Source organism: Anser anser (assembly GCF_964211835.1).
Source record: "Anser anser genome assembly, chromosome: 2".
NCBI classification, from domain to species: domain Eukaryota; kingdom Metazoa; phylum Chordata; class Aves; order Anseriformes; family Anatidae; genus Anser; species Anser anser.
Window position 1 is genome coordinate 109316701 of NC_139721.1, and position 26577 is coordinate 109343277.

Sequence of the window (26577 nt, forward strand, 5' to 3'; positions counted from 1 at the left end):
CTGATTGGATAACAGTATAAAAGCACCAAAAGCCATCTGTTTGGACAGCTTGACATCTTTCACGTCAGGTCTAGGGGATGTGTTAGCAATCTCAAAACAGTGTTTCCAATTGCTGCTTTTTTGTAGTCGTTCTTCTAATTTGGTTTATTTGTAGCCATACTTATTCAGGAAACATGTTTTATATAACTGGAAAATCAGAGAATGGTTTGGGCTGGAAGGGATCACCCAGTTCCAACCCCCTGCCATGGGCAGGGACACCTCCCACCAGAGCAGGCTGCCCAAGGCCCCATCCAGCCTGGCCTTGAGCACCTCCAGGGATGGGGCATCCACAGCTTCTCTGGGCAGCCTGTGCCAGTGCCTCACCCACTCTGAGTAAAGAATTTCTTCCTTATATCTAATCTAAATCTACCTTCTTTCAGTTTAAAGCCATTTCCCCTTGTCTTATCACTGCACTCCCTGACAAAGAGTCCCTCCCCAGCTTTCCTGTAGGCCCCCTTTAGGTACTGGAAGGCCACTATAAGGTCTGCCTGGAGCCTCCTCTTCGCCAGGTTGAACACCACCAGCTCTGCACCTTTAGGTTCCTTAGATGGTCTTGAACCTGATCTCCTCCTACACTGGGCAGTTCTCCATTCTCCCAGTCCCTGCCCCTGCCTTCTGCGAGTTGGGTGGTGTGGCTAGAGGGCTTGCCAGTGAAGACTGAGGCAAAAAAAGTCACTGAGTACCTCAGCCTTCTCCATATCTCAGGTAGCCAGGTCTCCTGTTTCCTTCTGGACAGGGCGCACAATTTCCCTGGTCTTCCTTTTATCACTGACGTACCTATAGAAGCCTTTCTTCTTGCCCTTGACATTCCTGGCCAAGTTTAATTCTAAAAAGGCTTTTTGGCTTTCCTAACCTGATCCCTGGCTGCTCTGACGATTTCTCTCTATTCCTCCCAGGCCACCTGCCCTTTCTTCCACCCTCTGTAGGCCTCCTTTTTCTGCCTGAGTTTGGCCAGCAGCTCCTTGTTCATCCATGCAGGGTGTTTTTGCCTGACTTCCTCTTTGCTGGGATGCATTGCTCCTGAGTTTGGAGGAGGTGATCTTTGAATATTAACTAGCTTTCTTGGGCCCCTCTTCCCTCCAGGGCTTTGTCCCCTGGCACCAAGGAGATCCCTGAGGAGGCTGAAGTCTGTTCTTCCGAAGTCCAGGGTAGCAAGCTTGCTGTCTTACCTCCTCTCTCCCCTCAGGATCCTAAACTCCAACATCTCATGTTCAGTGCATGATGTCTTAGATTAAAGAATAAAACAGTCCTTTATCTGGTTGCTTGAGAAAAGCCTTAGCTACGGCAGCAGAAGTTCTAATGTGTAGCATGTGTCAGTCAGGCACGTGAAGGGTGTCAGAAAACAGTGCCCGTTTCACCTGGGGCATGTGGTTATAGGCAATTGGGACTCGCTCCTCTGGAGTTTGGATTCTTCTAGTCTCTAGGTCAAACTTAAAGGTACAATCTTAAGATACAGTTGTTTTTTGTTGTCTTTTTTTCCCCAGAAATAGTCTTTTTTTGTAAATAAAATGTTTTATGAAGTCATTAAGAAATAATCTATTTTAAGGTCACGGCTTTAATAAAATAACCTTGTAACAGGAGTACAGTGTCTGGCTAGCCTGCCTCCTGAATGAAGAGGATGTCAGAAAGGTAAATTAAGATGCGAAAACATCAATGTTGTCTTGACTTGTAAGTGTTTGGCCTATTTGCACAGCTATATGGTGAGGTTTTTGTAGAGAAAGGGCTGCTGGGAGGGGAATGGGATGACACCTACAGGGAGAATCAATTACACTCCCAGCACTGTTTTTTTCCTTTGGCCTTTAAGAGCAGAGAGCAGTCCTTTTAATGACGGGAATTAGCTGGCACGGCTTTCCTGGGCCCATTAACCAGCAGAGGCCGGATCTACAGGGGCGAGAGCAGCGGTGACTGTGGCTTTTTCTCCTGCTGAGGTGTTGGGGGGAAAATAGAGTGTTCCCCAAATCTGCCAGGTAAATCTTCCCCTCACTAGAGGAAGTGAGGGCGCTGTGGCACCTCAGTGAGGCTGTGTGCGCTTCTTTGGGCTGGGGGCTGCTTCAGTGGCAGACCCAGCTGCCTGCTTTTGTTTTTAAGAACTATTTTGCCTCTTTTTAGTTCCACTCTCCCAGAGGTCATAGCTGGCGCAGAACTGAAGTTGCCTTGTACATGGGTTATCATGGCAACTCCTGTAAGTCAGCATCGAGTTGCAAGTGAGCATTTTTGCTGTAGTCTGCCTTTTTTTCCTGTGCACACAGCAGCGTGTTTCAGAAATGATGCAGCTACTAACTCAAAGGTACAACTATACGGTGAAAGGAAAAATGTGATAATATTTTAAGCGTGTCAGGTCTCAGCAATGTCTGTAAGAATTCACATGTGGACAGGAGCAGCATGAGGGTGTATGGATGATGGATGATGTTGTCTTCCTCAGAGCTCTGGCACTTAATAGACTTGCTGGGTCTATTCAGTATTTTATAAACGCATAAAAATTACTCTTGGATTATGGGAAACGTAGTTCTGAATAGCTTTGTGGGGGAAAAAAATATATATATATAAGCACCTGTTTTCTGTTGCTGCAGCCATCCTTAACATTTCTGACAACAAACAGAAACCCCAGGTGTGGCAGTTTGTTTTTGCCTAGCCAAGCAGCAGCTTTTATTCTACCTGGCAGAGTGTGAAATCGTGCAGCGAGGTTCCCGATGTTAACCCTCTACGGCTGACTTTGGAGAGCAAGCCTAGGGGAGCTCTTCAGCTAGCGTATGCTGAGGTTTTTTGGAGCATGCCAGTACAGCAGGCAACTAACTGTTAGCATTTAGCTGTGGCCAGTGATAGTTGCAATAGTTAACAGAACATCTGAGGCAAAAGAAAAAAAGCAAAAAACAAACAAGATAATTCAGAGCTAGGAAAGTTATATCGGTCGCATATGTTTCTTGGAGACTGTCTCTATTTTGGGGTTTAAAATATCCTGAACTGCCAATATAGAGTGCAAAACTGTCAGAATATATTAGAAGATAGGGAATTTCTGTTGTCAGTGAGAGCTGCTGGCTTTTATTATTACAATTGAGTAGCATTTCTGCCCCATCCAGAATGCTGTAAATAATTGCTTATCATTCAGGACTGTAGTAAAGGGCTTGCTCCAGGGAATACAGAGTCCTTGTACACAGCTGTGTAATTGATAATAAAGATGTGTTGACTTAAAAGAAAGTGCTTTCGTTATAACGCACTGATCTTTTACTTCTGAAATTTGCTTTAAGAAAAAGATTTCAGCTTATTTATTGACGGCTTAATGGATGTTTGGTTTGTCAGTCCAGTTTTATAGCTCCTCTTGGCAACGATCATAGCTTGGTTGCTTCTCTGTGTGGACTGTGACCTTGATGCAGGCTACAGAATGAATTACTGCTCTCTTAATATTTTTGCCTGGTTTAATAAAACATAGTTTCAATTTTGATAGTACTCTCCATTATGGTAAATGCTTTTAATTAATTCCTTATTTTAAAATATCATTAATACAGCATTTTCCCTGGAAGATTGACATGATGCTTATCCTAGAAAATGTTATGCTCTTTCAGCATTTATCTGTATGGATGCCATATTCTAGCTGTGTCTGTCTGATGTGTGAAAGCTTGGAATTTTTTACCCAGCAGTATTTGTTGGAGCGTTCCCTAATGGGTAGAACAGCCCAGAGCAGCAGCTCTTCTTGCCACCCCCACCCTTTCTATCAGCCGCTCTGCTAGCCGTTTCTTTTTTTTATTGTAAGCAGAGAGCTCGTGAGACCAGTTTGGACAAATGGACAGAGAACTTTGAGAGGAACACTTCCCATTTGTATATTTCTCCCAAAAGCATTTTTGCTAAAGCATATTCTGGTAGTAGTCTGGCTACAGTTAGTACTTCAACAGCTAAGATCTTATCCTAGAAGATGTTATTCTTCACTGAACATGACAATTCATTTCTTTGTACATCGTCTGCCCAGTGACTCCCATAGAGCCAAACGGCTGGAAGAAGATCTTCTATTGATACACACCTGAATACTTGTTTCTCTGTAGAAATAAGGAACTACTAGAGACCCAGCGTTAGATATGTAGAAGCAAATTTGGCTGTCACTTGTCTGAACATGTTATGCAAGCTGGCCTTTTCTGTTTGGTACTGTCTTAGTATTTCATGGCAGTTACTTCTGCTTGTTTGGTGTCAGTATCATCATCATCTGGCCCGTCCTTCACTGCTGTGTACAAAAAAGACCCTATATATTGCTATTGATGACTGCGTGCTGTTGTCGTTGAAAACAGTACTGTTTACCTACCTCATGTCGAGTCAGGCTGCCTCTGCAGCTTCTCTGGATATGCACCTGCACTACATCCAAGATATTCTTCAAGATATTTTCCCAGTCTATCTGGAGGCAGACAAAACCGGAACATCTCACACAGATACGTGCATACACACACGTATATATGTGAATCTCTACGTTCGCACCTATATGCATACATACATATACACATATATATCTTTCCCGTTGTATTAGTAATGGATTGTGATGAAAATGTGCTGAAACAATCAAATTATTAATTTTGTATGTGTTAGGTATGTACAATAGCAGCAGCAGCATCATTAACTGATTCTGAAATCCTGGTTATTGATTGATAGTGCTTTCAGGCGTTATAGTTTATGCAGTTCAAGAAATCTGCATCTTGCCTCAGGATAAATAGTCATATCACTTTAATGTTAAGATTATGCTGCCTGATATAGTATTCTTAGCCTGTCAGTTTTAAAATATAGTTGCAAAGCACAGAAGTCTCCTTTTTATAACAGCCTGTGTTAACAGTCTGTAACAACAGTCTGTCACTATTGAACTTAGCTGTAGCTTTCAAATTTTGAGAGGCAGGGGGATACACATGATTTATTTATTTTGTTTGTTTTTTTTTGTTTTATGCTCAGCTGAGCTGGATGCTGAACATGCACAGAAGGTTCTGGATATGGAGCACACCCAGCAGATGAAGCTAAAGGAACGTCAGAAATTCTTTGAAGAAGCCTTTCAACAGGACATGGAACAATACCTCTCTACAGGATACTTGCAGATAGCAGAGAGGCGAGGCAAGTTTTAAAATACTTTATGTATCATCCACAAACTCACAACTTAGAGAATGTTGTTTAAGGGTCACAGCCAGCAATGGGTTTAATTGCTTATAGCTGAAGCATTGCGATGTCTACATTCTTCCTTGGTGGAACTGAAAATTTAGATAAGCTCTTAAAGCAACCTTCGGGTCCCAGGGGAATTAGACACCTTAGAAAATCAATCAGACTCTCTGCTTGTTGTCTGAGGAAATGCAAAGCTCTGAGGTACATCCGGAACAGCACTCTTTGCAGCTCATGAGAGCATCCATATCTTTGAAAACGTGGATAGAGGTGATCACTTCTGTGCACTCAAGTTCCAAAGCCTGGGATCATCACCTGGCAGAACACGCCTCTGAAATTTTTTAAAGGTGTAGACAAATGTCAGTGTTGTCTTTCAAAACAGTTCCCAGATGGTAGCTTCTTACGTTGTCTGTGTAATATGCAGAGTATGTGATTTGGACATGAGAAATATAGATTAAGCTCTCTCCTTATTATGAGTCAAGTCTGGCATCTCCCTGCGAGTTAAAGCACAAGAATGCCATAGACTGCAGACACTTCTGTGGGGGAGGTATCCATCTGTTGGCCCAAAAGGTTTGTAGGACCAGAAAGAAAGCAGGAGATAACGTCATTCGTGTAGCAGGGAAAATGTAGAGATTTTGTCCCTGCTCTGAGACCAGGTCTGCTGTCATTTGCAATGCTGGAACTGGGAATACAATCCAAGATTTTGATTTCTCTACACAAGTGCTATAAATACTAATCTGCAGAATGCTCTATATTGGTTGCTTGGACAGTCTTCTGAGAAGTGGGATATATAAGTTTTAAATTCCTTTGGTCTAGGAATGAATTGAGTTTGCATCTCCTAGTTTCTGATGAGTGTGTGTGTGTGCGTGTGTATATATAACCCACTCACGCTAAAAATCAGCATTGTCACTGCTGCTAGTGGATGCATTACTCTGTTTGAGAGAGATGGATACATACCTTTCTGAATTTCAGCTTTGTAGTATAATGCAGAACCCATACATATGAAATAAATTGTTTCTATGAAAAATTTGATCCCACAGTACATGTGAAACTATGGTATGTATGGAAGAAAAAAAACATCAAGTGACACAATTTTATGTCGGTTCAATATGAAGGCTTTTCATAGTGTAATTGTTAAACTTGTATAAACCATTAAACTGTTAATTATATTTGATATTACACATGGAGCAATTGGACTTAAATCTTGAGAACCCCCAAACATGCTTGGTCTGTGTTTGTGTGCTTTATTATTCAAGGAACAAGATGCTCACCCAGGTATTTAATTCCCTTGTGATTTGTCAGTTTTATACTGACAACAATAAATAGTTTGCTTGAATAATTAATGCTGTGAAGTCCCCATGCTGGGAGAAGACATTGGGCATCAGCCTAGGCTTTGTGTACTGCTGTCACTTGTTGTACTGATTGATTGAATGAGGAAGAATGACTGCTCGCTATTAATTCTTATTTCTAGTTTCCATACCCCTTGTTTATTGACACTTAGTGATTGTGTGTTTAAATGTGTGTTGTTTTTTTTTTTTTTCTCTGAAAAGACTTTTAGTTGAGGGGAGTGCTGCAAAATGGAAAATTTCAGTGTTTGTCCCTGAGCCTCACCTTATCGTATTTCTGCTGCTATTGCTGTAAACATTGTTGCTAAAAATGTTTATTTTTTCAAAAGCTTTAATGGACATTAGTTTCACAACAAAGATGGCACAGAGAGTTTTTGGATTTGGGCTGAGATTGCTGCTGAGCAATCTGATGTGTGTGTGCTCCTTCCATATCTGGTTTAATTATTACTAATGCATACAATTATAGCAGCTATTAAAGCCTTTATAGGTAATAACGTTGTGTAGCTGATTGTCAGTCTGCTCATTGCACTATTTTTACTACAGAACCAATTGGCAGTATGTCTTCCATGGAAGTGAATGTGGACATGCTGGAACAGATGGACCTAATGGACATGTCTGACCAAGAAGCACTTGATGTCTTTTTAAACTCAGGAGGCGAGGACAATAATATGCTTTCTCCCATGCTGGGTATGATACTAGTAATGACAGTGTGCTTAGAAACAGAGTGATAAATCACCAGAATTGCTCTAATATGAAATGAAGTTACCTCATAAACCATTACGTAGATTTAATATTTTTCACTAGTGGTTTTCAGAATGTTCATCTTAAGTTGCGATACGAGAGAGCTTGCTTCTGGACTCTGTCTGGTTACTAAAACTTCATCTCATATATGGATAGGTTATGTGTTACATAAAGTTTTCTGGTGCATTTTTCTTGATATAAGTTGATAGAGGTCATTCTAACAAACCAAACATCAACAGAACATTTGTGGTAGTTAGGTTTTTATTTTCAAGACTGCTTTCTGAAAAATAGATTCAGAATTTGGTATTTTCAAGTATATTTGGACCAGTTGTCTAATGCAAGATCTTCAGTGAGATATATTCAGAAACTTGATAGAACGCAGCAGTGCATATGTATAAAACAGTTCTGGAAGCTTCTAAAGAGTGATTCTGATACTGCAGCTCTTTCAAGTAGCCTTCTTACTGCTATTGATATTAGTTACATTGGATTAAAGAGTAATCCAAAATTTGTTTTATGTGTTCTGATGAACAAAACCAGATGTAGGTTTTGGTAAGTTGCAGCATGATGGAGGAGTCTGCTTACAGCAAGGCATTAGTAATTCTGGATGCTTTATCCACTAGGGAAACGTGTTTTCCCAATTAAAAACTTATTTTAGTACTAAAATAAAAGAGCCAAAATGAGTTTTCCTGGGGAAGATGAAGAAGCTCCTTTAAATGTACTTAGATTTCTTTTGAAAATACAAGTTGAAATATTTCTATAAAAGTACTTACAGTGAAGGAACAGTGCACTCTAAATCCTACCCTATATTTTGGGATAAGTAAAAGAAAACTGTTAAGAATATCCTGTGGTAATTTTCTTCCTCCTTATTATTACCTGCTGTGAACGTGAAAAGCTTATGGAAAGTGGTCGAGGCATGTGATAACTAAAGGTTTTTGTTTTACTGCAAAAACTAAATTTAGATGGCTGGTTTTCGATGAACATCCAGTTCGTGTTATTAGTAAAGTTAATCACTGTTTGAGCATGCAAGTAATTACAGAAACCAGGAATGTTTTCCCTAGGCTGGTTTTGGCAGATGTTGGATCAAGAGGCCTCACGTCTTAACAACAAACAGTGTAACTGGATTAGCAGAATCTACTAAATGTGGTTGGTTTTTGCCTAAATAGATTTAAAATTTATTAGCCTTTGAAATAACTGTATTCATTTTGTAATGTAATGCAAGTATTGCAGTGTATATATATTTATTATATACACACACATACACACTGTAATATAATGCACTAGTGCTATAATGTTCTAGCACTTTATATTAAACACAGAGGTGGGATGGGCTTGCAGCAAGACTTGCACAGTTGTTACTACTCAGTGGAATCTTACTTTCATGGCTCCAGACAATTCATTTCACTCTAAATTAGAAGGGATGTTTTACTTGCTCTGAGGACCTTGTGTCCTAGTATCAAGTCAGATGCACAGCAGTCTTCATTCTCAGAAAAATTAGATAACTCTTTGCTTTGTTGTTGATTGTGCTGGCAGTGGAGAGGTGGGTTGGTCAGGGAAAGATTTCACTATTTTACTGAGCACCACAAAAAGCAGGTAAGTTATGTAACTGGTAAAAATGAAAATAAGCTCGAGATATTAAAATGTTTTCAAATTTGTTTAGCTATAAACGGTGCCAGTTTATGGGCATTGGTTTTGCTACATTTCATTTTAGCTAGTAAGCTGTACTGAAAAATTGACTCATCTCTGCCACTCCAGAACACTCCTGGGTGTGTTGTGTCGGCTAATCTAATGCATGCAGGTGTGCACAACATAAAGACAGGTGTCTTTGGAAACATCTGTCTAGTGTCACTTGAGCTCAGTATCAATTTGTGTTACCTGAGGAAGCGACTTAGTAGACGTGCCAGGCATCCTGGACACAGTCAGTCCAGACATGCTGGTCAGCCATCAGTGGTGCATGTTGTGCCGGGTCCTGTTTGAACTCGAGACCTGCTGAGGAGACATTTCCCCCCGGAGTTCCTGGGTCCCAGAGAGGCTAAGGCAGTGTCACCTGCAGGGCTATTTGCTGCCCGAGTTTAAGTCCAGAATTTAAGATTGCAGACAACTGGGGCAAGAAGTGTGCCCAAGCTACACCTTGTGTACCTTACCTCTAGTAGAAGCAGCTTCTGTTGCCTCCAGATGCTGTCACGGTGGTTTTCTCATTAAAAATAGACTCCGAGTTACTTGGTAAGACTGTGAGGAGCACTTATAGGGCAATGCAGTGTGAACTGCTCTGCAACCAGCCTTAGGCAGGGCTAAGGTGTTGTCATCAGCTCATTTCTACCTGGACTGTCTTGAAACTTGTTTTTAACAGCGCTTAGATGTACGCAAGTCAATGGGGCCGGATGGGATCCACCCGAGGGTACTGAGCGAACTGGCGGAGGAGCTGGCCGAGCCGCTTTCCATCATTTATTGGCAGTTCTGGCTATCAGGGGAGGTCCCAGTCGACTGGCGGCTAGCAAACGTGACACCCATCTACAAGAAGGGCCGGAAGGTAGACCTGGGAAACTATAGGCCTGTTAGTTTGACCTCAGTGCCAGGGAAGCTCATGGTGCAGATTATCTGGAGTGTCATCATGCGGCACTTGCAGGGCAAGCCTGCGATCAGGCCCAGTCAGCATGGGTTTATGAAGGGCAGGTCCTGCTTGACAAACCTGATCTCCTTCTATGACGAAGTAACACGCTTAGTGGATGAGGGAAAGGCTGTGGATGTGATCTACCTTGACTTCAGTAAGGTTTTTGACACCATTTCCCACAGCATTCTCCTCAAGAAACTGGCTGCTCTTGGCTTGGACTGGCGTACGCTTTGTTGAGTTAGAAACTGGCTGGGTAGCCGGGCCCAAAGAGTTGTGGTGAATGGAGCCAAATCCAGTTGGAGGCCGGCTACTAGTGGAGTCCCCCAGGGCTCAGTGCTGGGGCCGGTCCTCTTTAATACCTTTATCAATGATCTGGATGAGGGGATCAAGAGCACCCTCAGTAAGTTTGCAGACGACACCAAGTTAGGTGCGTGTGTCGATCTGCTCGAGGGAAGTTAGGCTCTGCAGGAGGATCTGGATGGGCTGGACCTATGGGCTGAGGTCAACTGTATGAAGTTCAACAAGGCCAAGTGCCGGGTCCTGCACCTGGGGCGCAACAACCCCAAGCAGAGCTACAGGCTGGGAGATGAGTGGCTGGAAAGCTGCCTGGCCGAGAAGGACCTGGGAGTACTGGTTGATAGTTGGCTGAATATGAGCCAGCAGTGTGCTCAGGTGGCCAAGAAGGCCAACAGCATCCTGGCTTGTATAAGAAGCAGTGTGGCCAGCAGGGCTAGGGAAGTGATTGTCCCCCTGTAATCAGCTCTGGTGAGGCCGCACCTCGAGTACTGTGTTCAGTTTTGGGCCCCTCGCTACAAGAAGGACATGGACGTGCTCGAGCGAGTCCAGAGAAGGGCAACGAAGCTGGTGAGGGGTCTGGAGAACAAGTCTTACGAGGAGCGGCTGAGGGAGCTGGGGTTGTTCAGCCTGGAGAAGAGGAGGCTCAGGGGCGACCTTATCGCACTCTACAGATACCTTAAAGGAGGTGAGGTGGGGGTTGGTCTATTCTTCCACGTGCCTGGTGACAGGACAAGGGGGAATGGGCTAAAGTTGTGCCAGGGGAGGTTTAGGTTGGATATTAGGAAAAACTTCTTTACCGAAAGGGTTGTTAGGCATTGGAATGGGCTGCTCAGGGAAGTGGTTGAGTCACCATCCCTGGAGGTCTTTAAGAGACGTTTAGATGTAGAGCTTAGTGATATGGTTTAGTGGAGGACTTGTTAGTGTTAGGTCAGAAGTTGGACTAGGTGATCTTGGAGGTCTCTTCCAACCTAGATGATTCTGTGATTAAATAATCCCACAGGGTTTTTGGAAGTATTTTCTCACTAAGGTTACTCAGTGCTGAAGTTGGGTGTTCTAACAGTTTCTAGGCATAGCAGGTAAGACAAAAAAGGGCTTTAAATGGTAGATCAGATATAAAGAGAGTTTAGGTGCTTCCCCATTTTTCCTTATTTACTGCCAGAAGTGGCCAGAGAAGAGGAGATATAAGTAACTTTGAAATCTGAACTCTTGAACTAAGCGAACACCATTACATTGAATTTGCTTAGAAAAAGTCTTTTTGCGTAGGATATAGAGGAAGCATAGTCCTAAAATCCCATTACCAGTTATTTGAGCTATACTACAGCTTTATGAAAGGAATTCTGCCATGCTGTAGTGCAAGGTTCTGTTTTGCTTCTGCATCTTCATTTTCAGTCAAATCTGGAGATTGCTTTTATTGTCTGTCTTCCAGGTTATTTGTGGCTTTGGTTGTGGGTTTTTTGTTTATTTTCCACTCCGGGTTTTTTGTGTCATCCTGTTGGATGGGTAGTTGGTGGAGTTTTGTGGAGGATTTTCCTGTTAGTGCTGATTCTCAGCACGTGCTGAAGTCTGGATGGACTTTACGAGTCAGAGTTAGGAGGATGAGTAAGTAGTCTTGGCAAACAGGGCATCAGCTATACCTCTTAACTGTGAGAGGACGTAACGCTCCTGCAGTCTTGAGATCAAATAACTTAAGTATTAGCAATACTAGAGTGAGTTAGAGACATGCACACCACCAGAACCATATTAAAACCAACTGTGACTTATACTTGAGAACAGTGTCAGAAAAGCCCAAAGGCAGCTTTGTGTTTTGGGAGATTCTTTATGGCATCTCGCAAACGCACTGAAAGAAGCAAAGGAGCTTAAACGCACTCATAAACCAGCTTTGAGTTGAGTTAATGTGCTGACTTCTCGGTTCAGAGCCAGAGCGTGATTGTTGTTGTTGTGTTGTTTTTCCGATTGTAAGGGCCCGACTCCAACACCTATGTGAATGAGATCAGTCTTCAGGTTCCGAGCCAGTCTGAGTTACGACAGAAACTGTCGTCGCTGTCGTCAACCTGTACTGATTCTGCCAGCCAAGAAGCCAGTGAAGGGGAGTCTCCAGTTATTCAGTCCGATGAAGAAGAAGTTCAAGTGGACACTGCTCTTGCTGCTGTAACTGAAAGAAAGGGTGCTTCAGATGTTAGTGATGAAAGTGACTCTCAAACTATTTGAAGCTTAAAACCATATCCTTTAAGAATGACTTTGGAATGAATGAACAAATGAATGAGGAGCTTGCCTGTGTAACAATTTGCTAACCAATCGTAACAGCCAGATCTTTTTACTAGTAATACAGCCTTTTTACAAAATTGCCAGTCATGTGGAGGTTGGTTTTTAAAAAAAAAAAATGCCTAAAGCACACACACTTTAACAGTAGTCTTGGGGCTCGGGGGCAGTAAAACTTTTGTATATACCATGTATAAAAGAATTAAAGGGGAAAGATAAAAGTTACTATGACCACTAACCTTTAAATGGCTGATGGGAAATACTTAGATTTGTTGTATATTACTGAACCCAAATTGTTCCTTGCATGTTTTCAGCTGCTGCAACTGAAGATTTAGGATCCAAACCAAAATGAAAAGCTATTTTCTACTCTTTACTACCTACTGTCTGCCTACTGCCTTTGTCTACTAAAGCAGCAGTACTTACTCTTTCACACCTCTTATTCAGGACCAACTTATTAATCATAGGTGTTAAGGAAAAAAAAAAAAGATATCAAAGGAGGAGAGATGCATACTGAAATGTTTTACTCCTTGTGGAGCAGATACCGTAGCATTGTATAAGCTTACTCCTCTTCTGAGATAAAATAAAGTATTTCTATCCCAACCATGTCTTTTACTTGATTACCCAAATATTTTCTTCATCACAGTGAACAGAGGAGACTAATTCAGCAATCAGAAAAAGTGGTTATTTATACTGAGCACCAGTGTAATTTACTTTTCCATGGTAACATCTGTTTGACTACACTGATGCAAGCCAGCAACTTAAGGGAAATGAAGCTGAATAAATTATAAATTAAGTGAATATATTTTACAAAATTTAGGACCTATAGTCATCATCTTACTGCCCTCATTTTTTTCTGCAGTCATTTTCTCTCTGAAATGGAGGTCTGAACCTGTCTAACACCTGTTTCTTGTCAAGTCTCACACTCTGCAGGGATCTGCTCTCCTTTGAGAAGTTTCCTGACTCCTGCTCTTCATGCACTGAGAAAAGGAATGTAATCAGAAGCAGCGTAAGTAAAAGGATGAGCTGTGACACAGATCTCTTCCAAGGCCTTTTCCTGACAAATTAATGGTTGGGATTGAGGTATCTCCTGCTGCTAGCCAGCTGGGATGTGCCCAGTTTCCTTAAGGACTCACTGCATCTCCTAGTATCTGACAAAGTGTTTCCTCACCTTTAAGATGTGCAAGCTAGAAGCTTGCTACCTATGATCAGATACTTACTTAGTATTTAACCAGCATTTGTTGAAAGAAATCTTTCTTGAAGGAGCTTACTTTACTCACTCACTTTCCAGAAGACAGACAAAGTGTCCAAAAAAGTTTTGTTTTTTTATTAAACCTCGTAGTACAAACCTGGAAAGTAAACAAAAAACTGGCAATAAACAACATGAAGTCTTTCCGTACAAGGAAAGAGAGCAGAGCAGCGCTAATAAATTAAATGTCAAACTGTAAGCCATAGTCAGAAGTTTACTGTCAAGAGGGAAAAAGTACACAGCAAGGCCATAAAAACCAGACAACCACATTTGAAAACACTTGACTCTGTTTATGTTATTGTTAAATATTCCAAAACAGTTCAGTCTTCTGCAACAACAACCAACAAATTGTATTATAGGACTTTCCTGACAGTCACCACTGGCAAGCTCAGTGCAATATGGGTAGCTACGGTATTGTTGAATTCAATTACGAAACAAAACAGTTTGTGAAAACATTTTCCCTTTTTTATTCCACACATACTGTACACACAACCAGAAAAGGGCAACAGCTACTCCATTATTATTTTTTGTTGTTGTTCAGTGATGTAAGCAGCACTTATAAATGTTACAAGAAAAACCCTGTAAGCATCCAATCCAACCGATGAAGAAAGTGAAACGTAAGGCTTTTCTTCATCTTGTCTCTTCGCCATCCCTCCCCCCACCCCAAGAAAAGGCTCAAGTATTTAAAAAAATTTACAGGCATATGTACAAAAGGTGTGATTTTTTTTTTTTTTGTTACAACATGAAGAGAAAAAATAGACAAGATGAAAGCAAATGCATTTTCACATTCAAAAGAAATATGCAGACCTGCTAGTGGCTCTAAATGTGATCATATAATGAAACAAATTCAAAACAAAAATTAATGCTCGACTGTGTAAAGGTGTGAAAAACAGCAGTGGAATGGAAATGGAATGTTAGAAAGATTGCACGTCTATGACAAAAGAAGCACTTATGGCTTCAATCACTTTTTTTCTTTTTTTTTTTTTTTAAAGGATGCTATTGAAGGGTTTTTGATAAAGTAGCCAACAGCACCAAAAAATAACAGAATGGATTTCCTAATGAAATCAGGCACAGTTTTCCCTCACATGACTCCTCAAGGCAGGCAGTCTTTTTTTTTTCCTTTTTTTTTTTTTAATTTTTATTTTTTCCCCCTCAAAACAGATGCATAGTGATGTGCTGGTAAAAGAGAACATACTCCAAATCTCCTCCTTTTGCCTACAGTTAGGAAACAAAGTCCATCTTCAGCTGCCAAAACCTCCCAAAGAAAGTGTGTATTCTCCAATTTAAAAAATTACAAAACTCATCTTGCTGTGACAGAATAAAAGACAGCCAAAGTAAAGCAATTTCTTTCAAGTTTTTGTCTCCTATCCCTTTTCTCTCTAGAAAAATCTGCTCACATGACTGGAGAACAAATTATAAAACACATCAAACTTTAACCTATTCAAAAAATGGGTTAAAAGCCTTTTTTCACAGTTACCAAAAAGGCTTTTTATTTTTTCAGCCATAGGGACAATACAAATTAATATTTTATCAGCCCCTTGCCGGTTTTAAAACAGTGAACATACGGCAGTTTAAAAAAATCAGACTGCTGTATCTATCTATTCTAAGTACAAAAAAAAAAAAATTCAACAGTTTAATGCTAAAACAAAATTAGTTCTCTAAAACCAGAAGAAAATCTTCTTTAGAGCTAGTGCAAAGACAGCTTGTATTCTACAGCAAGTACTCCAAACTATGGTATAATAATTACAAAAAATATATATAAATTGACAAAATGAGAGTGTTGGCATCTTCAGGATTAACTTGAAGCACTTTTGGATGAACTGGAGGATGAAAGCCTAGATGATGGCACGTCAACTGTCGCTCTCTTACGAGGTCCTCTTTTTGGTGTAGGCTTGCTGATACAGTTCTCAATGCTGCCATTTTTACCAGATACTTTTCCACAGATTTGATTGACTAGACTGATTATTTGTTCCTGTTCAGAAAGTGGGAAAAACAGAACACAAATCAGCATTTTTTCTTTATCCAGGCACTTCTAATTGACATATAGGTAGTTCTGCCTTTTTGACTGAAAGCACCCAAGCAAGACCAAAAAAAAAAAAAATCTACTTACTGAAATTTCCCCACTCTACCCTTAAAGACAGTAATCAGCTACTACAGAACTACAACGGGTACCGCGCAGGAGAAAGGGCTGTGGGTTCGTGGCACTGTGGTAAGAAAGAGCAGTCCCTGACCAGCCCATCCGAGCATCTTGGCTACATCGCCACTCCTGATCTCATTATATTCAGTGATTTGATGAAGTTTGGGGGAGGGTGGCAATTTATCTGAATTGTCTTTCCCATCCTGGTAGGAATTTTGGGAAGTTAGTTTTGTGCAAGGTTGAAGCAGACTCCTAATTAAGTATAGCCAACAGTTAAAAAACAGCTTTAACATATGGCATTTGACATGCAGGCTCTCTCTCTCCCCCCCCATGCACAGCCCTCAAAAAAATCATGTAAAAACCACCAGGCATGCATTTAGCATCTTTCAGAAGTGCAGAAACTTTCTGACAGTTTTTTCATTTGAAAAAAAGTAATAAACATGCAGTATTCAATTAGAGATTTTTTCTTTTCCAATGCAGCCCAAAATACCTTCGTAATTATAAAACCTAGCAAAAATTATTAGTGTATGTGATTCTGATGAAGACCGGCTTTGAAAACCTCAACAGTTAGCAATTCCATTGAAAACACAGGATATAAGAGACTAAACAATCTCAAGAATAAAAGAAATACATTTAGATTTCTGAGAAGCTTCCTGAAACTCTTCAGTGTTACAGAGCCTACAATTAAAATCAAAGCAAGCCACAGTGGCACGCTCTTTCCCAGACTCACTCTGACCTTCTGTTTTTTTCTGGACCCCCGTGCACATACATCAGAAACTGCTGAGACATCTGTCTATGAGCAGCTTGTACCAGCACTGATCTTAAAGAGCTGATTTTGTTTGCCCAGAACCCAGGCACAGTCCTACATTGTCAGTTTGAGTTCATTTGTGCTTTACTCCAAGCCATTACTGGAACTCTCATCTAGAAGTACTCTACAAGATCACTTTAGAAGGTTCAGGTTGGACCTCTTGTAAGTCAAGAGTGTATTTTCAGCTACCAACAGACAGAAGTTATCATATAGCACGGAAATGACCATAAATTAACTGAACAAAGCATAGCCTCATGTTTTACAGCACCCCGAAGCACTAAATGGCATCTCTGATCTCTACCACCTACTGATACTTCTGGTTTCATCTTTGTAATCATGTTTCCCTCTCTGCTACTGAGATCATCACAAAGCAGTCTCCTGAGCCCTTGGTATGACAAAGAGCTAACTCTAGTCCTAGGTTTTCAGTACAAAGGCAACCAGCACCACAAAGCTACAATTGTACAGACCTCATCGTAACGGTACATCATTTTCAGTCCCCGACAAGACTTCTGTTTTTCCACATGCCGCAGGGCACACTCCAAGCAGAAGACAACATTTTCATTCTCCTGTACAACCTATCAAAAGAGGAAGGGGGAGAGGGAGGGATATGTAGTAAGCTCCAAATTGTAGTTGTGTTACGCACACAATATTTCCCATTGTAGTATGTGATTTACTGTACCTGTACCTCACTATAAATTAGTGAAGGGAGGAGTAAACAAGATGCACATACACTGTGCAATGATCCAGAATGAACTAGGAAGAAAGTATATATTCCTTTTTGAGTGCTAATGCTGACCAATACATACTAATTTAAAAAAAAAAAAAAAAAACACCAGTAGTAACGAAGGATGACTCTAAATAATGTTACATGTATAAAGGTTTACTTGTATCTAATATGTACCCTAAACATTTCTCAAAAGCAGCAGTTTCCCATTACTTTAAATGCTGCCTTGAATAAGAATAAAATCAGAAGCTTAGCCACAGGATTCCCTAGCTACATCTCATTCAGCAGAGGTCACATTTACTCAGCTGGCTAGCTGCCAAACAAACAAATTCAGCTTGGAATTTGACAAAGAAGTTGACTTGTTGTCTCTTACTGCTGTTAAGAATGACAAGGTAAAGTCATTCCCTTTTTTACACATACACAACTTCATCATCTCCACAGCAAACTGACCAGAATTGGAGTTTTTGGTTGGTTCGATTTTTTTTAAACTCATTTTGAAGTTAGTTCAAGGTAGTGCTGCTTAAACATGTCTTAGCTGCTCAGTGGTTTAAAGACATGGCTAAACAGTGTATTCTGTCATAGGGAGGGACAGCTACATTGCATCATTCAACAGTAACATCGCATTTCCATCAAAAAATTAACATCTCTAATGGAAAGAGAAAAAAAAAGATGATGACAGGAAAAAAAGGGCTGAATATGGACACACACTGTATCATGTTTATTTAAGTATTTGATCTTGCCATGAGGTGATGCATAAGATTGTGGGAGGGGCTTTCTGTGTATTTAATGAAGCTGCTGCATTTCTGGTTGTTCTGTATAAAGCTAAAAACCTAAAGGTGTTACCACAGTGGTTGGCACACCTTTGGAAGCCAATAGGCAGGTACTTCTACAAACAGAGAAAGTTCACAGGCATGACCTCCTATTTTCCAGTGGACAGGTTGTCAAGCAGCATCTTAGCTTGACAGCGAGGACACATCTACCCTGCAATTTGCCTTGCAGGGAAACTAGAGCAGCACGGGCTGTACCTGCATGCCTGAGACTCAGGGCATACATTTGAGTTCCCGGCTCATCCTGAGAAGCGTTCTGCCACGACTTACTGCTGTGGGCAGCCTGCAGGTATTTTTGTTACCCTCTTAGTGCAATGCAGACGTGCCGGTGGGTGTCCAAGAGCGGCTCAGGTGGCTCCTTCAACCCTTCCTTACGGGGGGGGGGGAAGCCAGCTGGCACTAACTGTTGTCCTCTGTCACCACTGCCTAAGGCGATAAGTATTCTGACACACATCAACATCTCTGCAGCCTGTGCGAAGTGCATGAGGTAACCCTGTAAGTCGTGCATCTTCTCTCAAACACTTACAGTCTATTACAGTGCGTTACAAACAGAACAGGGGGCGCGGTACCCCAGCAGCGGCTGAGGATTTTACTTACCATGGAAAGATAGCACAAGTGCTGACAAATCTGACATCTTCTCTCTGACGTTTCTAACTGCAACCACTTTCGAGGCTTTTTCTTTCCATCCACCCCCGTGCTGCTGCTGTCGTGGCTGCCATAGCGTGCTGAAGAGTGGAGACCTGCCTCATAAAGCTGCCGCCGCTGCCTCAGCTCCGTGTCCCTGTGAATATTGGATGCAATTAGAAACTGGGATTTCCTCATAACACCACACAGCCAAGTATAATCACCCTTTTACCACGATCATCACTGAAATCTTAACTGCACGCAGCAAAGCCCTGGGCGTTATTGGAGTTTGGTGCCATTCCCTATGCGTGGTGAGAGAGACAGCCAGCACCACAGAAATGCTGCCTTATTGCAAAAGTCAGCTCAGGCTTTTAACAGCGACCGCTGTATCAAGCCAGTGGTTCTCAAACTGCTCCACAAAGAACTGGGGACTGCCGAGTGCTTCCTCGAGGTCGGTGGGGCATGTGGAGAGCTGGGAGATGTGGCTAACGTGACTGCCTTCCCTGAAGTTGCCAAAAGCCACCTTGAGGAGGAGGAGCCGATGCTGTCAGGAGTAACACAGCCACCTTCATCAGGAGGCAGAGATGAACCAAGGACCTGCTGCCCTGAGGTGCTTCAGGCAGGGAAGGGGTACCAGGGCGGATGGCTGTGCCAAAAGACGAAGATCTTGCTGTACACCCAAGGGAAAAAGGAGGAGATGTCAACTAAGAATAACAACAAAGCCCTCTAGCCGGCCTTCACCCGCTGTGTCTGCAAGGTGGCCAGTGCTTCCTGTGCTGAATTACACAGCATAGCGGGAGAGCAGGTCGGGATGCAGCTGGGAAGAAGACAGCGAGTGTGGAGTGAGCTGAGCAGAAGGGGAGAATAAAAAAATCTCACCACCAGACACAGCTGAAGAGGGGTGGAGAGCCATGGTAAGCAAATGGCCTGGGGAAACTGAGCAACTGAGGCAGGTCAGGAAAGGAGGCAGCGAAAGATACAACATACAAGCAAAACAAAACAAAGAAAAAATACATGGTGCATTGTTCCGCTTTGGTTGTTTTTTTCAGGTTGGTTTGGGATTTTGTTTTACATAAGCAGCCATGGGAAGGACTGAGATTCTCCAGAGAATTCCAACCTCAGTATAAGAACAAGTTTGAGAACCACTCTGATAGAGGTCGATGTGATTTCTTACAGCAAGCACCAACATTTCTGTTTCACCTTTCGCACTTGCAGCCTTTTCCTCTTCAAGGAAAAAAAATGCGCATGGAAGTGATTATTCCTGCAGGGGAACCAGCTGCAGGTAAAGCAGTCAGCACACCTGGAAGGGGGAGTCAGCACACCTCTTTGTATTTCTTTCTGAACACTAAAACAACACATGGGCTGTATTCCCCTTCAATATGTCACTGGAAACTTTCCAAATGAACATGCTAGTTAATTAAATACAGTTTGTAGATTCCATTCATCAAAACTTTCTTGACATCTCGAGTACCAGTTGTCACAAACTTGAAAGATAGGTAGCAACTACATGGTAGGGAACAAAAGAGAAGAACATTACACAGGAAGCCAGGCAACATTATATTTTCTTTTTTTTACCTATCTTTAGAGAAACCCTAAATATGTTTCCTTAATCACTGTGGAAAGAAAAAGGAGTGTGAAGCTTTTGTTGTTAAAAACGTTCAAATGCTAATGCAAGATGCATGAGCACCCATGCACAAGCTGCTCACTTAACCAGTGGTTGAAGAAAAAAACATCTTTCCTTATACACACAACATTACAACTGTAACAATCTTGATGCTAAAGACAAGGGTTCCTGCTGCGAAACCCACACTGCTGGCATGGATTGACAGCGGCTGCTGATGCCAAGAGGTTAAAAGCTAAGCGTCATCTAACCGCCTGGCACCAAGTAGCTCACGTAACACATCAGGAAGTCTCGACTCTCAGCATCAAGAACCAACGAAAGAAAAACCCAAGCCAACCTGTACTTCAGTTCTTTGATGGTGCCAGAAGTATGGAATTCTTAGCGTAAGACATCCTAACCACGGGCACCCTCACATCAGCCGAGGAAATTGCTTCTTCCACATGTGGCTGTCTTCAAACAGATTTGCTGGGCTTTCGCTTGGTTAAGTACGTGCAAGATACGTGTCTGAAATGGTTACTTACATTATCCACCTCGGGAGTCTGTCAATGAAAACAAAATAGGCACAGCAGGCCCCCAATTCGTTACCTGAGCTCTCCAAGAAGTGATGATATCGTACTCAGAGTCGGTCCATTTTCCTTTTTTGCTTCTGCTGTTGCAATCTGATAAAGCAACTTTTCCATTGAAAATGGTTTGGCTATACGTCGTCTCTTCATTTCCTGGAAAAGAAAGTTCCAAATTATTTCTTCAGCAAATTTGAAAGTAAAAAAAGTTACCTAGGATGAATTCAATGCAGCAAAAAGTAGCCTTCTAAAACAGCCTTTCTAAAAGCCTTCTTTAGTCTAAATTAACCAAAATACTTAGGTTCCTAACTTACATCCAGCACCAGACTTCACACTGAAATAAATGCTAATCATAAATTAGACCTTTCAGTGGAAAGTTAGGTATCTAAATGCTTTGTTGAATTGGGCCTCTTCTTTCTGTTGCAAGGACTACGAAAGAAGACTTTCTGCACGTGCTTTAGGTGAACCAATGCCACAGAAAGCTCTAACAACCAAACACGTGCTACCAGACAGTCACAATGACCTGCTTCCTCAGAGAATATCCTAGTGCCCACTATATCTAATGCTTTGTTTTCTTACTAAGTCAGTAAGTATCTGCAGTGCTTGATAGCATTTATACTAAGAAATCGGTGTGTATGTCCTAACACGCGTCACTGTGAAATTTAATGCAGAGAATAAGATCTGCATGTACGGACAGAATGAAACAGAGTACTCCCGTGCCACCACATTTCAGGTACCCTTTTTTCAGAAAACAAAAAAACACATTTCACCACTGGAAAAGCCAATAATAGTAGAGATGCCAGGAAAATGAGAAAAACGAAAAAAGGATGCCTGGGTTTACATCAGTGTGCAGTTCACCGAAGTGGAGGAACCAACAGCACTTCTAAATCCCCTCCCTAAAAATGCATTTTTCCTGTGGAGGCCAAGAGAAGCAACCCAATCACTGAAGCTCAGTAATACACGATGCCTACTCTCAGCTATCCAGTCAGATCTGTTCTGACCTGCTGGAGGCTCAGGGCTGTTGTTTCGTCTTATACCACAGATGTAACAGGTGGTTAGGAATAAAGACAACCACCAGCTGAACAGGCTGATGTCAGGGAAAGGAGGCAATGGGCAAAAGAGGGAGTTTCAATTCTGCTCAGTTTTGCCTCTGACTGGACTCCTCTGCCTATGCTTTTAAAGATAATACCCTTTGCTGACTGAAAAGTGTTCAAAAGGTGTTCACAGGTAAGAAAAGCGTCCCTTACAAGTGTGTTCTCTGTACTAGAGCCAGCTGCGGGCTGGAACAGCTGCACTTTTGGGAGCTGCATGAGTTTTGTTGCCCATTGGATTTGGTTCATGTATTGTCCGAGGCTGCATAAGAACAGCCATGCGAAGGCCACAGTAGGCTTGAGAAAAACTCCACAAGAGCGGACATATCGCCACGGTGCACAGCTGCTGGCTGGCAGCCCAGGGCCCGAAGCCAGAAACGTGTGCTGTGTGTAACACAACCCACTGGGGCTGTGCATTGATCTGAATTTCTGAATCCATGTGCAATCTTCTCTGACATACAGTACTGAAATACACAGATAAGTATTTTAAAACAGACTTTTGTTTGGCTTTGACCTGCTGCCTAATCATTTCTCTAATGACATTTTTAATGCTATGAGAGACACTGAACATTCACATCATAATTATCATCTTCCTGCCACTTTGTAGCTGGTCTTACTCTCATATACTTCTCTTGCTCATCAATTTTCCAGGCTCTTATAGTTAACACAGAGGATAATTCAAACCTTTATTCATCAACCTCCACTGTAATTTTTCTAGTTCCACTATCTTTTTGCAATTAGGGATTCAGAATTGTGCAAGTATTCAAGTCCTGGGCATACCAATACACCAATGTTTCTGCTCCCTTTTCTGTTCTGCCCCTGGTATTCCTAAGATTCAATTTTTTAAAAAAGAAAAACCTCTCTGGAGCACTTTGCTGACAGTTCCACAGGAAGCTGAAAACCTCCTTCCTCAGCAGCAGGAGCTCTTTTGGAGCCTTTCACCATATCTGCCAAATTAGGATTTTTCTTACTCCCATGTGAGTCATTTAAAATTTCTCAACATTGAATTTCATCTACTATTTTCTCATTCAGACCATTCAGCATCATGATCTCTCTCTGTAACACCTCATAGCTTTAATTTTTGCTACCAGTAACATAAATACCCTCAATATAAAAGATTAGTTTTGCTACACACTTCCTTTTCTAGGTTAGTTGTGGATACATTGAACCATACTGGTCTTCCTTAGGAACACAGTAAGAGACCTCCCTCCGTGATAAAAACTGTCCATGTGTTTCCATCCTCTGCTTGTCTTCATACCCGTTGTTTTTCTGTGCACGAACCTTCCCCCTCAGGCCATGGCAGGTTAGTTTCTTTAAGGGCCCCGGCTGAGGAACTTCACCAGAAGTCTTTCAGAAATACTAGCACACTCCGACAACTGGATCTTTTTTGTCCATACATCCTGCAAGAAGTTTCGAGGCCTGGAGGACACGATCTCTCTACAAAAGCCATTTTTGATTGCCCCCATTCTCGTTCTTTTATACATTTTTTGTTCTTCTTGCCTTTAGCAAGTTGTTCTTCAGAATCTCTTTTTGGCCTGCGTTAGTCTGTGTTTGCATTCATCTTGCTAGAGTTTCAGGTGGGAAGGGAGTGGTTTTATTTGTATTTTCACCTTTTGGACATGAAGGGGATTTCAGTCTTATTTCAGATAGACTCCTTTCTTCTGGTGGTTAGCCATGCCAAGTTTAGTGGGGGGACAGGGGAGTTTCTCTCACAACCTTTAGTATGACACAGATGATGTCTGTGTTATCAAGTATCGTGAGGCAGGAAGAGCAGATGTGTAGAGTGAAAAAGTCAGTGCTGAGGACCCAAACACCTAGAGGATGTGTGTGTGTGTAAAGCTGAAGACTTTACTTTCAAGAAGTCTAGCCTGGTCTGGAGGACATGAAGTGCATTTCTGGACTGCCTCTTCCCATTTAGCTTCATCTGAAAGCAACCCAGTCTGCTCAGGCTAAGACAGCTCCATGATAGGAGCCAAGGAGTGATAATTGCATGGTGTCTTAAAAGCACATTCTTAACCCAAAGTAAAACTTTGGGACGATACACATAAAGCCTCTGCCAGCATCTTGGTTGGGCAGTCAGGAACATGGTGCTAGTACTACGCTTTTCCTAGTCTGGTCTAGAAGATCAGTGCACAGGGATTAATCCAGTTGTGGCTGTACTAAACCCAACTGATCTGACTGTAAGCTCTTTCATGTAACAGCCGTGCTGCTCCAACACAATGACTAGCTCCATCTTTCCTAGGTAATTCTTTCCTCTTGTTTTACCATACCTGCTGAGTCCCTTCTTCCCACCGAATTTCTGGTAGGCCCTGTGCTACCAAAGCCCTCCTCTAAAACCAGATGTTCCAACTTCCAAGCCTCCAGACCAGCGTGCATATATTTAGTCCCATTTTTTGTTTTCCATAATGAATTTTACTGACTCTGCCCAGTGCCTTATTTGGAGTTTCCCCTTTGCCACTGAAGACACAAACTCTTCCATACCTGTAAGCCTTCTCCTTAGTCTAAAAATTCCCAAGGCATTTAGGATGCTTTTCCAAAGTCAGCAACCTGCTTTACAGCTCAGCTGAAACCTGTCTGTCCCTTTACACAAGGCTTTATACAAACTCCCTTTATCCCAACATTTATCCCAAACTCCTTATGAACTGGAATCAATGCAACTTCAGATGCAGAATTTCATTTTTTGCATATATTAAAGAAGATTCGGTGATCATTCAATACATGAAATAAAACAACATTGTTTAGTAATATAAAGAGTGTCACTATAAAAATCAAGTCACAGTATCACAGAGGGAAAGCAAAGTTAATATATCAAACAGCCAAAAACTGTCAATATTGCTGTCCAGAACTGAAAGACAGTAAGATACAGTTGTTTTTCAGAAAGTTCATTAACAGTCCAAAAGGGGAAACTTGCTCATTATACACAGAACTTTTCACAATCTTTGAAAAGCCCAATCCCAGTCAGCCTTAGAAAATTGCAACGTGCCTTGACAAAGTGAAGGAAACAAGGAAGAATTTCCAAAAGTTAAGAGAGTTAAGAATATAGGAGAGTTTGAGGAAAGAAAAGGAGGAAAAGAAAGACAAAAAAAACAGTGTAGTAGGTGTTTCCAGAGTTATTTTATATAAACATATATCTGTGGTTCTTATAAAGTTTGTCAGAGTTTGTAACTTCAATTTCCAAGGCAGGTCATTATAGATTAGGATACGCTGGATTTTCAGTCAGGTTATATTTACCCAGTGCAAAGTTTTTAAAAGTTAATCAAAAGAAACTGTTCTTCAGAATCTGAGGCACCAGGAAGAGCTTTTTAATTGCTGCATAGTGATTTTCTGTCTCTTACAAGAGTCGCATTTTCACAATATCAAACAAGTGTTCAGTAGAACAATAAATACAGCATATGGTGTTAATATAGTAGTGTACCTTCAGACACAAAAGGTCAGTTCAGTATTCTTATTCCTTACCTACGCACATATACAATTCCCACCTTCCCCCAAAATAAATCTGTAATAAAATAACCTTTTATTTCAAACTAAGTTATTATACAGTTAGTATAACCAGACTGGAAGAATTCCATTAACCCTAAAGAACCAAAACCTAGGTGTGGACATATTATATTTAATTACTTACTAACCACTTGGTGTGAAGCTGTAAACGATAATTTACTATTGGCTTAGCTAGAAAACACTACCAAAATAGCATCTGTAACCCATAGTGTATTTGAGGAGGTCAGACACACAATTAGTCAAATATATTGTTTGTCTTAGAACAAAGAAATGTAGCCAAAATCAGGACTGGGCAATTCAGCTGTTTCTGCAGACAGTCTACCTCAGTTAGTTGTGTGAAAAGGGGATTGGAAGTTTTATTTACAGCTTAGTATAAGACGGGCTGGTCAGTGAACCTAAGAACTTTCAAGTTGATTAAAATTGAAATTGCCCTGATCAACAGCTTTTCCTGAATGAAGGGGCAGAGAAAGACAAGCAATACAGCTGTGAGTGTTAACTGACTCTGCCTACCATAAAAGCTAACAAGCACAGTTATTCAGATACTTGCACCTGAGATTCTAATGGTTCTAGAAAACATCGCCTAAAAAATGTAGTAAATGTAATACAATATATTATCAGTAGCTCTGAAGGGATTTTTGAAAAGCTTCCTTGCAAACTGGTCTGCAGGCATAATAATCTTCTGAATTTTTCAAATATACAGAAGTTTTTAGTTATCAATTATTAACTTAATTGCTTTTCTGAAAACACTGTATCATCATATGCCTTGCATATTTTTTTCTTTCTTTTTTTTTTTAATGTAATATTCCACAAAAATAAACATAGTTGTACTGGTCTCACAATACTATCAATCCTGGAATGTCTGTTTTGCTCTTTTCTCTTGTTTTAGATGTCGGGGTGGTGAATCCATTTTAACTCCTTTTCTCAACTTACCTTGGCTGTTTTAAAACCCATACTTGTCCACTGGGTGGTAGCAAAGTGCACTGTTTCAGAAACACTATAGCCACAACACACTTTAGACACAAAGGATCCAGGA

The 26577-nt window shown here is 41.3% G+C and overlaps 2 protein-coding genes across 3 annotated transcripts in view; one reads left to right on the plus strand and one right to left on the minus strand.

Annotated features, from left to right (window-relative positions):
* The window catches only part of DTNBP1 (dystrobrevin binding protein 1), a 73075-nt gene extending 60067 nt beyond the window's left edge, over window positions 1-13008 (plus strand). For both annotated transcript variants that reach the window (XM_083826852.1, XM_083826853.1), the window contains 3 exons: window positions 4960-5115; window positions 7047-7190; window positions 12110-13008. In XM_083826852.1, coding sequence (XP_083682978.1) covers window positions 4960-5115; window positions 7047-7190; window positions 12110-12357 — 548 coding nt within the window. In that variant the 3' untranslated portion in view covers window positions 12358-13008. The remainder of the gene's footprint in view (window positions 1-4959; window positions 5116-7046; window positions 7191-12109) is intronic.
* Window positions 13009-13711: 703 nt separating this feature from the next.
* JARID2 (jumonji and AT-rich interaction domain containing 2) overlaps window positions 13712-26577 on the minus strand; it is a 211172-nt gene continuing 198306 nt past the window's right edge. Inside the window, exons 13-17 of the mRNA XM_083827018.1 lie at window positions 26475-26577; window positions 20981-21111; window positions 18748-18931; window positions 17067-17174; window positions 13712-15626 (exon numbers count right to left, since the gene is read on the minus strand). Coding sequence (XP_083683144.1) covers window positions 15450-15626; window positions 17067-17174; window positions 18748-18931; window positions 20981-21111; window positions 26475-26577 — 703 coding nt within the window. The 3' untranslated portion in view covers window positions 13712-15449. The remainder of the gene's footprint in view (window positions 15627-17066; window positions 17175-18747; window positions 18932-20980; window positions 21112-26474) is intronic.